The sequence below is a fragment of the Heptranchias perlo genome, chromosome 10, assembly GCF_035084215.1.
Source record: "Heptranchias perlo isolate sHepPer1 chromosome 10, sHepPer1.hap1, whole genome shotgun sequence".
Taxonomy (NCBI): domain Eukaryota; kingdom Metazoa; phylum Chordata; class Chondrichthyes; order Hexanchiformes; family Hexanchidae; genus Heptranchias; species Heptranchias perlo.
Window position 1 is genome coordinate 19,199,231 of NC_090334.1, and position 13,241 is coordinate 19,212,471.

The window sequence follows — 13,241 nt, forward strand, 5'->3', positions numbered from 1 at the left end:
GCAGCCGTGCTTTCAGCTGCCAATGCCCTAAGCTCTGGAATTCCCTCCCAAAACCAATCCACCTCTCTACCTCTCTCCTCCTTTAAGATGCTTCTTAAAACCTACATCTTTGACCAAGCCTTTGGTCACCTGTCCTAATATCCCTTTATGTCGCTCAATGTCAAATTTAGTTTGATAATCGCTCCTGTGAAGCGCGGCCTTGGGACGTTTTGCTACATTAAAGGCGCTATATAAACACAAGTTGTTGTTGATACTCTTCCATACAATTGACATCGTTGCCACATGGGTGAAGAAGGCGTGGACTAGAGGTTCGGCCACCATTAGAAACTGGGCAGAGGTAAGGTTGCAAAAGTAGAAGAATCTGATTTCACCAACATGTGGGATAAAGAAGCTCAATTTAGGATTAAACAGGATACTGAAATTTCACACCAGAGGATTCAGCCCGAGGGGGCAACCAAGGAAATTGATGGTGTTGGAATTCACAATGAATCTGGCGGATTTGAACAGTGCATGTCCATTAGTGAGTACAGAGTACTTATTTGTGATCATGTTAACACAGAGTTGATTACAATTCAGTGTTCCATTATAACATTAGTACTGCTGTCTGTAGATCTGTTACTGTGTTGGCCGTAAGCAAAGCATTACAAAGTAAATAAATAATCCATCTAGTAAAAAGCAAGTCGTTGCTAAATGAATAAAACGGCATTATCACTATGTGCTACTGTCTCACAAAAATGTAACCATGCAGCTGATTTGTAGCTATTGAACAATTTTCTCAATATCAGTGCTTTTGTTTCTAAATCACATTTTAAAATCTGTAACAACCTAATTCCTGATAACAACTGGTTTAAAATAATTATCTAAGTTTACTATTAGAAAGAGGACTGTTTAAAAAAATAATGATTAAATTTAATGCTCTCTTATTTCTCTTTAAATAGTCACTGCCACTGATAATATAATTGGACGATCTGACAGCCAGAATTCTGTTTTCTAATGTGCAGTGTACCTGCAGGGTGCAGCCAGTGACAAACATGACAACAGCAGACATCTCACGACTCTGACCTTGATGTGTGCTGTGGGCATAGAAAGGCTCAATACAATTGAATGGAGGCAATGACAAGCAAGGTGTGGATTTCCCATACCCTTAAAACCTGTTTCCCCACCACCCCCCCAACCCTGGTTCAGTAACAACAACAACTTGCATTTATATAGCGCCTTTAACGTCCCAAGGCGCTCCACAGGAGCGTAATCAAACAAAAATTTGACACCGAGCCACATAAAGAGATATTAGGACAAATGACCAAAAGTTTGGTCAAAGATGCAAGTTTTAAGGAGCTTCTTAACGAAGGAGAGAGGTGGAGAGGCAGAAAGGTTTAAGGAGGGAATTCCAGAGCTTAGAGCCTAGACAGATGAAGGCACGGCCGCCAATGGTGGTGCAATGAAAATCGGGGAGCCACAAGAGGCCAGAATTGGAGGAGCGCCGAGATCACGGAGGGTTGTAGGGCTGGAGGAGGTTACAGAGATAGGGAGGGGCGAGGCCATGAAGGGATTTGAAAACAAGGATGAGAATTTTAAAATCAATGTGTTGCTGGAGCAGCAATCAATGTAGGTCAACGAGCAGAGGGGTGATGGGTGAACGGGACTTGCTGTGAGTTAAGATACTGGCAGCAGAGTTTTGGATGAGTTCAAGTTTATGGAGGGTGCAAGATGGGAGGGAGGCCGGCCAGGAGAGCATTGGAATAGTCGAGTCTAGAGGTAACAGTGATGATTAACCGTAATATTTAAACTCTACCTATACTGGTAAAATTCCAGATGAGAACTATCTGCGATATGTTGCCCCTGGCAGGAGAAGTGGTATTTGAGACTTTACTGCTGATAGTCTGGGCGGACTTTCTGAACTCGTACGAAATGCTGAGATGTGTTACAGCAGCTCGTGTTTAACAGCAGTAGGGGAATTAATTTTTTAAAATTCATTCATGGGATGTGGGTGTCACTGGCAAGACCAGCATTTATTGCCCATCCCTAATTGCCCTTGAGAAGGTGGTGGTGAGCCGCCTTCTTGAACCGCTGCAGTCTGTGTGGCGAAGGTTCTCCCACAGTGCTGCAGTGGAGGTGGCTAGATTCTCTCTTGTTGGAGATGGTCTTTGCCTGGCACTTGTCTGGCACGAATGTTACTTGCCATTTATCAGCCCAAGCCTGGATGTTGCAGGCACAGACTGCTTCATTATCTAAGGGGTTGCAAATGGAACTGAACACTGTGAATCATCAGCAAACATCCCACTTCTGACCTTATGATAGAGGGAAGGTCATTGATGAAGCAGCTGAAGATGGTTGAGCCTAGGACACTGCCTTGAGGAACTCCTGCAGCAATGTCCTGGGGCTGAGATGATTGGCTTCCAACAACCACTACCATCTTCCTTTGTGCTAGGTATGACTCCAGCCACTGGGGAGTTTTCCCCTTGATTCCCATTGACTTTAATTTTACTCGGGCTCCTTGATGCCACACTCGGTCAAATGCTGCCTTGATGTCAAGGACAGTCACTCTCACCTCACCTCTGGAATTCAGCTCTTTTGTCCATGTTTGGACCAAGGCTGTAATGAGGTCTGGAGCCGAGTAGCCCTGGCGGAACCCAAACTGAGCATCGGTGAGCAGTGGGTTATTGTTGAGTAAGTGCCGCTTGATAGCACTGTCGACGACACCTTCCATCGCTGACACCAGAGTTTAGTCATTAATCCTGGATACTTCTAAACTCAGCAGACTTCAAACCTCTTAATTTAGCTCCCTCACGCCATTAGACACAGTGACCTAGAAATTCGATCACACCCGGAATCGATCGCACAGGGGGCGGAGCGCAAACTGCACGCACCTGTTAGTGTCGACCTAATATCTGCCTGCTGATTATAATCACTAAAGCGTGCAGCTAATGCTATTGGCTGCACGCCTCTCTCAGGGGCTGGATATCTGTCATCCATGACGCCACTTAAAGGCAGCCAGCACATCTTAAAGGGGAGGTGTACTCTGGCTGCAGACATCAGGGAAACTGCCCAGATTCAAGAAGATGGCTGCAAGAGGTGCAGACAGGGCCCCCTGGTTCTCCAATGTCGTATTGGAGGCCGTGGTCTGGGCAGTGGACAGACAGAGGGACATCCTCTTCTCCCCTTGGGGCCAGGAAGCTTTCCGGGCACCAGCTCCAGCGACAGTGGGAAGAGATCACAGAGCATGTTAATGCCAGCAGCTTAGCACCGAGGATATGAGTGCAATACCGGAAAAAGTTCAATGATCTTACCAGAGTTGTCAAGCAAGAATACTGCTCTCTTACTCTCTGCTCACAACACTCCCCTCTCCCGCTTCCCTTCACTCTCCTACTATCACTGCACCACACTTCCCGACACCTCCTTTTCCACAATATTTGTGCTGCCTGCTGATTTGAATCATCCAGGCATGCAGCCAGCACTACCAGCGCTACTCATTGGCTGCCGCCTATCAGGGGGCTGGATATCGGGAGTCCATGACGCTACTTAAAGGCAGCCAGCACCTTTTAATAGGGAGGTGAATTTTGGCTGCAGATACGCAGGAACAACTTGTTGAACAAATGGCTGAAGGAGCAAACGTACATCAACATTCTCCGATGCTGCACTGCAAGCCTTGGTGCAGGCAGTGGAGCTGAGACCCGATAGTCTCTTCACCCTGGGAGGCAGCATGCTCTCTGGCATCATCTTCTTAGACAGTGGGAAGAAATCATTGAATATGTCAATGCCAGGAGCACTGCATGAAGAACATGGCTGCAAAGCCAGAAAAAAATTGAATGATCTAACTAGGGTTGTTAAGGTAAGACCACTGCTCTTATACTTTCTGATCACAGCTGCACCACTCACAGCCTGATTAATTATAACACTGATAGAACTTGCAACACTGCCCCACTACACTACCCTTCACTCTCCTACAATCACTGTACCACAGTTCACTAAACTTCGATCTCCGCATGCTCACACACTCACCATTATTCCAACCCTCACATAGAAACATAGAAAATAGGAGCAGGAGTAGGCCATTCGGCACTTCGAGCCTGCTCCGCCATTCAATATGATCATGGCTGATCCTCTATCTCAATACCATATTCCCGCTCTCTCCCCACACCCCTTAATGCCTTTTGTGTCTAGAAATCTATCTAGCTCCTTCTTAAATATATTCAGTGACTTGGCCTCCGCAGCCTTCTGTGGTAGAGAATTCCACAAGTTCACCACCCTCTGAGTGAAGACATTTCTCCTCATCTCAGTCCTAAATGTCCTACCCCGTATCCTGAGACTGTGACCCCAGGGAAAACATCCTCCCTGCATCCAGTCTGTCTAGCCCTGTCAGAATTTTATGTTTCAGTGAGATCCCCTCTCATTCTTCTAAACTCGAGTGAATACAGGCCGAGTAGACCCAATCTCCCCTCATACGGCAGTCTTGCCATCCCAGGAATCAGTCTGGTGAACCTGCGCTGCACTCCCTCAATGGCAAGTATATCCTTTCTTAGGTAAGGAGACCAAAACTGCACATTACACTCCAGGTGTGGTCTCACCAAGGCTCTGTATAACTGCAGTAAGACATCCTTGCTCTTGTACTCAAATCCTCTTGCAATGAAGGCCAACATACCATTTGCCTTCCTAACTGCTTGCTGCACCTGCATGTTTGCTTTTAGTGATTGGTGTACAAAGACACCCAGGTCCCTTTGTACATCAACATTTCCCAATCTATCACCATTTAAATAATACTCTGCCTTTCTGTTTTCCTTCCAAAGTGAATAACTTCACATTTATCCACATTATACTGCATCTGCCATGTATTTGCCCACTCACTCAACTTGTCTAAATCGCCTTGAAGCCTCTTTGCATCCTTTTCACAACTCACAATCCCACCTAGTTTTGTGTCATCGGCAAACTTGGAAATATTACATTTGGTTCCCTCATTCAAATCATTGATATATATTGTGAATAGCTGGGGCCCAAGCACTGATCCCTGCGGTACGCCACTAGTCATTGCCTGCCACCCCAAAAAAGACCCATTTATTCCTACTCTTTGTTTCTATCTGTTGAACAAATTTTCAATCCATGCCAGTATATTACCACCAATCCCATCTGCTTTAATTTTGCACACTAACCTCTTATGTGGGACTTTATCAAAGTCCTTCTGAAAATCTAAATAAACCATATCCACTGGTTCTCCCTTATCTATTCTACCAGTTACATCCTCAAAAATTCCAGTAGGTTTGTCAAACATGATTTCCCTTTCATAAATCCATGTTGACTTTGTCTAATCCCATTGATATTTTCTAAGTGTCCTGTTATCACATCCTTTATAATAGAATCTAGCATTTTCCTGACTACTGATGTTAGGCTAACCGATCTGTAATTCCCTGTTTTCTCTCTCCCTCCTTTTTTAAATAGTGGGGTTACATTTGCCACCCTCCAATCTGCAGGAACTGTTCCATAATCTATAGAATTTTGGAAGATGATAACTAATGCATCCACAATTTCCATGGCTACCTCTTTTAGTACTTTGGGATGCAGATTATCAGGCCCTGGGGATTTATCGGCTTTCAGTCTCATTAATTTCTCTAGCACTATTTTTTTACTAATACTAATTTCCTTTAATTCCTCCTTCTCACTAGTCCCTTGGTTCCCTAGCATTTCTGGGAAGTTATTTGTGTGTCCTCTTCTGTGAAGATAGAACCAAAGTATTTGTTTAATTGCTCTGCTATTTCCCTGTTCCCCATTATAAATTCTCCCATTTCTGACTGTAAGGGACCTACATTTGTCTTCACTAATCTTTTTCTTTTTACATACTTGTAGAAGCTTTGACAGTCCACTTTTATGTTCCTTGCAAGTTTACTCTCTTACTCTATTTTTCCCCTCTTAATCAAACTCTCGGTCCTTTTTTGCTGAATTCTAAACTGCTCCCAATCCTCAGGCTTGCTACTTTTTCTGGCAGCTTTATATGATTCCTCTTTGGATCTAATACTATCCTTAATTTCTTTTGTTAGCCATGGTTGGGCCACTTTTCCTTTTGTGTTTTTGCGCCAGAAAGGAATGTATAATTGGTGAAATTCATTCTTTAAATGTTAGCCATTGCCTATCCACCGTCATGCCTTTTAATGAAGCTTCCCAATCTATCATAGCCAACTCACTCCTCATACCTTCGTAGTTTCCTTCGTTCAGATTTAGGACCCTAGTTTCGGATTGGACTACTTCACTTTCCATCTTAATGAAGAATTCTATCATGTTATGGTCACTCTTCCCTAAAGGACCCCGCACAACAAGATTATTAATTAACCCCTTCTGATTGCACAATGACTCACAGCGCACACACTGCATACCAGCTATTGCACCGTGACAGGCACATTCTCAAAACACCGTAACGAACACCCCCCGCCCCCACTTCTTTCCTGCAGGAAAAGGTCGTGCATAACCTCTGCCAGGAAGCTGCCAGGGGAGGAGGAAGAGCCCATCTGCACCCCATCTCCCCCCTCGAAGATAATGTGCTGGCCATCACAGGCAGGAGGAGATTCATATCCGTGGCGAGTGGCAACACTCGAGGAGACATTGCACAGGGTTTCTTCACACCATATCCTCTTTTTCCCTTCTTATTTCTATCTCACCCTACACACTCTACATGACAAACTGCAGATACTTTCACCAGCCACCTCTGTCTCTTTGCTCTCCCTTCACATTAAAAGCTAATCCTGGTTCCTCTCTTTCACTTCAGGTGCTGAAGATGTGTAAGCCTCTGTGCCAGTGGAGGAACAGGAGGCCAGACTTCTTGAAGATGCAGTGTCAGCCGATCTCATTCTCACAAGCACCAGCTCAGATATTGGCATCACACGTACTTTGGAGGCTAGGTTAGAGGAGGCATGGTGAATCACTGGGCACCAGAGCTAGGGCAGGGGGATATGATGCCTCAGGTGCCAGCTCACCTGAGGGAAGATCACACACTAACTCTGGTGCCGAGGACTCAGATGCTGACTTTGAGGGGGCCCAGCCTACCAAAGAAGGCTCCTGGACAAAAATCAGGAAATGCCAGGTGCACTGGGAACCTGCCAACGAGTTAGCACACAATGTCACAGAGCATGGAGGAGTCCAGCTCCAATTTGTGTTAATGCTTCGTACATCGCATGGAGACCATTCTGTCCAACATTGACCGAGCGATCAGCTCCATGAACATGACAGTTGCTCCATCCATCATGGAGCCCCTCCTGACAGCTCCTACGGCTGCCATAGAAGCTCAGGTGGCTGCCATCTTGACTTTGGGGGCCACTGTTGACAGAGGTTTCCAGAGCACAACATTATTCCTGCACTCTTTTCAAGCCGAGCTGGAGGAGTGCTGAGGTACGGTCCCAGTTGATGGGTGACCATCAGGGATAAGAGACATGATGGTTCACTGATCAAATCCAGGTACGGGCGTAAGGGTGATTCGTAATGTTTTTAATTAAGGATGACATACATTTGTTTGATAAATTTGTTTTGGATTTGGTGTTAGTGTTTATCTTTGTAATGAAGTGATAGTAAAACCCATAAGTCTGGACTGAAGGAAGGCAATCGGATGGTGGTAAGGATTGGTGGTCGTTTCCTCTCCTCCTCCTCCTCCTCCTGCAATTGTTGTTGCCGAAGTGGTGGTAAAGGCTGGACCCTCATGATAGTGAAGTTGTGGAGTTTCCTCCGGAATGGTCCAAGCATTGTTTGAGCATGCTGATTGTTTGCTCAATAACGTTTCTGGTGGTGGCATTGCTCTCTTTGTAGGCCAGCTGTGCAGCTGTGCCTGGGTTCCTGACTGGAATCACGAGTCATATCCGGAGGAGATATGCCCTTGTCACTCAATTGCTACCCTGTAACTTGACGGCCTGGTTGGAGTAAAGGCGACTCAGAGGATTGGTGCAGAATGAAAGAGTTGTGACTGCTGCCAGAATACCAGGCACATACCTGCATGATGCACAGGCCTGTGGTCGCAAACCAGCTGCACGTTGAGGGAGTGGAATCTCTTATGATTGATAAAAATGCCAGGCTGGTGAAGGGGAGCACACAAGGCGATGTGGGTGCAGTCAATAGTACCTTGGACCCTGGGAAGCCTGCAATGCGGGCAAAGCCTAGTGCTCTCTAATTGTGCTTCCCGTTGTCCATAGGGAAGGAGATGGAGGCGTTCCTCCTGATGTCGAGAGCCTCAGTCACCTCCCCGTGGACTATGAACTGGGAGATATGATATGATGTCACCTGCTGCCGCCTGGAAAGAACCCATGGCATAAAAGTTCAGGGCCACGGTGACCTTGACAACCACATGCTGTTCATGCCCTGGTTCGAGGCTCGAATTGTGGCTGCAGCAGGTGACATAGCTTGGTGATAACTCGGTGATTTACTAGGTTGATTCCGGGTATGGAAGGGTTGTCTTATGAGGAAAGATTGAACAGGTTGGGTCTATATTCATTGGAGTTTAGAAGAATGACAGGAGACCTTCTTGAAACATACAAGATTCTGAGGGGACTCGATAGGGTAGATGCTGAGAGGATGTTACCCCTCATGGGGGAATCTAAAACTAGGGGGCATAGTCTCAGAATAAGGGGTCGCCCATTTAAGATGGAAATGAGGAGGAATTTCTTCTCCCAGAGGGTCGTGAATCTTTGGAATTCTTTACCCCAAAAAGCTGTGGAGGCTGAGTCATTGAATACATTCAAGGCTGAGTTAGACAAATTTTTGATCAGCAAGGAAGTCAAAGGATATAGGGAAAAGGCAGGAAAGTGGAGTTGAGGTGAAAATCAGATCAGCCATGATCTCATTGAATGGCGGAGCAGACTCGAGGGGCCGAATGGCCTACTCCTGCTCCTATCTCTTATGGTCTTATAAGCCTCCTTGATGAAGTGAAGGCACTTCAGACATTGTTCCTCAGTAAAGTTAATGTAGGAGAAGTGCTCCCTGAATGCCCACTGTGAATATGGTCTCCTGTGCAGTGCCCTCCTCCTCCTCCCTCTTGTTGCAGCTGCTCTTGTTCTTTGCTGTCTTCCTTGCTGCCCCCCCTCATCCTCCAGCCCCCAAGGCAGCTATGAGACCACCCATGACTGCAACCAAACTATCAACAGTGTAACAGCAGCAAAATCTTGCTCTCTTTAGTGAACTGTCCAGAGTGATAAACACACCAAAAAATGTCCAGAACTTAACCAACAGCCTGAAATGACAAACCAGCAACTAACTTGTAAGTTCTGTATGATCCCTTTAACTCGCGCTGGTGAGGGGTCCTTCCTGCCGGTTCGCGCCACGTATTGCTGAGCGAATTCAGCAGATCGCGAGTCATGCACTGGGGGAGACCAAAATTGCAAACGGGTGCTGCAATAAGAGCAGGACTCTAATTTAAATATCCTCTTCAACTCTTTAAATAATTCTGACAGAGGCTCCTGATGCCAACCGAGTTGCCTATACCAATATGGCGGGCGGCGCACTTCAGGTTTGTAATGGCGTTTCCTATCTGCTATATTGGAAGTTTAGAAGACCATTTAGCACCCAAGAAATGAACGTTGCACAGTCAAATTTCTAGGCCAAAACCTCCTCCTAGCCAGGCCTGTTAGGGCCTATACATGGTTAAAGGTTGGCTAAAACCATCAACTCTTCAATGTTTGTGTAAAATTCTTTAAAAATGTTACAAAAAAACATACAGTAACACTGAGAGTATAAATTACAATGTTCCTTGATCTTGTTCAATTTTGAGCTGATTTCCACAATAAAACACAAATTTTCCTTGAGTGCTATTCTGCCCCGTCCATATTAAAGGGTAATGGAGTAGATTTTGGTCTATTGGGCAGTAATCCGGTGGAGCGGATAGCCTGCCCATTGTAGAACCTACCCGATTTTCATTTCTATTGGTGGAGGTATTCTGGCTATGAAGGAATAAGTAAGCGTGGAACTAAGTGAGGGCAGTCCCACCAAGCTGGACAACGGAGAAGCATTGGAGGGGGATAGTGCTGTCGACTGTGTAAATTGCTGCAGAGTTTGAGGAGGACAAAGAGGGATCATGCACCACAGTCACAGTCACTGGGAGTTTCATTCGTGACTTTGGTTAAAGCCATTTTGGTGCAATGGAAGGGGTGGAATTCAAACAGGGAGTCGCAGGAGAGACAGGCATGGATCTGTAAGGCGACATGCTTTTGGAGAGGAAGGGTGGAGATGACGCGATAATCAAGATTTGATTTTTTGGTGGGGGGGTGATGACAGTGGTTTTGAAAGAGTGGGTGATAATGCCTCGAGAGAGAGGTGGGAGAGAATCTAGGCTGACAAGGGCTCAAGGCTAGGGTCGGGGGAGGCCTGGAGGGGAGAAGATTTGGCTTTTGTAAGGGGAAGGAGGAGATGCAACGCAAGCAACTGAACAATTGTTCTCCATCATGGTGACAAAGAAATCCATGAGCTCCTCCCACTTGTTGTTACAGGTAAGGACATAATGGGCAGGGGAGAAGAGTTTGAAGAGACAGTTGGTAATGGAGTAAAGAAGCCGGGAGTTATCTTTGTTCTCCAGGATGATCCTGTGGTAGTGGATGGTTTTGGCAGAGAAGAATGAGGCCCAGTAGAGCGCGAGGTGGTAAGCCAAACCTAGCAATGGATGGCTAAGCCAGCTGTGTTCCAGATATGCTCAGTTTTGCTCCCTTTGGAGTTGAGTGAGCAAAGATGGGACCTGTACCTGGGTAACAACCGGGATGAGATACGGTGAAGGTTTTGCAGGGGTCAAGCCATCAAAAGTGGAGGCGAGGGAATTGTTGAGTAAATCAACATCTCCCATGATTTACAATATCCTCAGGTATATAGATCATCAGTCAGGACTATTTGAAATGGTAGGAGACAGCAGATCAAGGCAATACGAGCATAAGCTGACGTGAGCATAAACTGAGAAAAGGGAGATTTAGGCCAACCGTAAGGAAACGTTGCTGAGAGGGTGGTTGGTTTTTAAAGTAGCTTGCCAAGAGACATTGGAGGGGCAAGTAACTTAGATTTCTTCAAGATGAAACTGGAGAGGTACTTCAAAGAGAATACATTCATTACCAGATATAACTGTTTGGACAGTATGAAGCCGCACTAGGTAAGGATAGAGATTCCTCTGGAAAAGGACTGGCGCATCGGCATAAATCCAGTGGCTGGGTGGAGGGGTGAGGTGGGGGAGGGGGGGGGGAATAGCAAGCAGCTATTCCACCGGTTCTCCATGACCTGACACCACTTCTGGGATTTCCCATTGGAACTGTTGTCAGCCATACGATACATTTGCCCAAATACGAGCAGCTGTATTCTAATGAGATGCAAATGACAGGAATATGCCATATATTAACCATCATTTGTACCACAGCAACTCTGAATGCTTGGAATGATGTGCATTCTTGGCATACGGCGCTGCTCTGGCATGACGAGGAGAGATTTAAATTTTAACGGCCTCAAGGGAATGTAATCGATTATGAGGCAAATTAAGTTTGCTGCTTCAGAAGCCGCCAGTAGTGATTTACCTCCGTTCCCCAAGATGGGCACCTGACCCAAGCAGGAATCCTGCCAGGTGCCCACTGAACATATTCAAATGATCCTGATCCCAGGAAATCCTCCAGGATCAGAAGTGCAGATGTGGGGTGAGTGAAAATCTCACTCCATCAAAGTTGCGACAGCGTAAGGACCTAACACCATCGTGGAAGTATCATCAGCAAGGGGACTACAGAGGTTCAAGGCCCACCACCACCTGGGCAACTAGGGATGGACAATAAATGTGCCTTGCCAGGGTCGCCCACACCCCAAATTTTCTGTGCTCCTATGGTACACTTGGCTCCAACTCTCTCTTAATTCTGGTTCTAAAACATAAAAGAATTCTCTTTATTCATGTGTCATTATTCAGTGATGACCTCATAATAGTAACCCAGTCTTCTAAATTTATTTCAGAGACTTTTAACTGTAATTTTGTCAGAACAAAGTATAGATGGCACAGTGTGAATAAATCCCTTTAATTTAATCTCAATACCCCAAAGACTTCCATAAACTACCCAGGCCTGTTGGGTAAATTACATCCATATTATTCACTATTTACTTATTTTCATTTTTCTAGTTCATCAAGTGCTCTATAATAGTTTATAAATGAAACAAAATGATCTCTTACCTTGAATTCATACGATTCTTCAATGATGACCTCCAATTTTTGATGCTCACCCAAAATGGGTTTTCCCATTTCTGCAATCCGTTTCGCCTCCTCCTCTTCAATTGTCAGCTTTCGGCCAGGGTCCTCTGCAAAACAAACATTTTATTCATCAATTAAAGCTACAGTGTGGAGTATTTCCTGTACACGTGACTTTCCCAATTGTTTCTAGTACTTTCTAGAGACTGGAGAGAAACTGATACCAAGGAGGCTGCACCATTACTCCAAGAGACACAAGCCGATTGTCGATGATGTCATGTAACTTTTGTATCGATCCAGGCTGGTCTCTGAGCAGTTAAATTGGTTACAAATAAAAAAACATCCTGCAGAATCTAATCTTACATTTACACTCCAATCCTGAGTGACTTTGGCCTGCCTCTGGTTTCAACGTTTTCTTCTTAGCACAGACTGAAAGGAACAAACAGAACTAAAACTAAATTAAAATTATGGATAAGATGAAAGTACACTGGCTCGTGACTAGTTTTTGTTTGTAATGTTCTCAGTATCTTTTCTCCTCCCTTTCCCAGGTATCCACACCACCCTCCTCAGTCAAGAGTGCTGGACAAACATTTCTAGGAATGGGATCACGTTGTTGCTAGGATTGAGTGGTCAAGAAGTAAGCTTGATGTGGGAAATGGCATGTTGGACTCTCTTCCTTCTTTTTCTCTCACACACAGCCACACAACTTGAGGTAGCAAGTCAAAGCTCACTCTATAGCAGACGCCTGATTGTATCAGTGAAGACCAAAATTCAAACTTGGTACCAAAATTGGACACACTAAAGTATTGTACGTCAATATGATTTTGTACTAAACGCCTGAATCTCCACCAAATTTGGATACATTCCATGCCTTTGGTGACTGGCTGAATCTTCATCCACATAAAATCTTCATCTGGTTAGAAGGTTTGAACCAGCCACCAGGAGGGGTGCATATGTAGTCCAAGGTAATTTACCCTTCAATCTTCACCTCTCACCCTCTGGCTATTCCCACTGGCACTTTCCTCAGAAGACAGTGGCAAGGTCATGACCTTGCTGCCTGGGAATCATGAACATGGACCTATGTTCT

The 13,241-nt window shown here is 45.3% G+C and overlaps 1 protein-coding gene across 2 annotated transcripts in view; it reads right to left on the bottom strand.

The window, feature by feature from the left end:
* Nucleotides 1–13,241, bottom strand: part of slc8a3 (solute carrier family 8 member 3) — a 512,228-nt gene that overhangs the window by 93,212 nt on the left and 405,775 nt on the right. For both annotated transcript variants that reach the window (XM_067991281.1, XM_067991282.1), the window contains one exon: nt 12,140–12,264. In XM_067991281.1, the coding sequence (XP_067847382.1) occupies nt 12,140–12,264 (125 nt within the window). The remainder of the gene's footprint in view (nt 1–12,139; nt 12,265–13,241) is intronic.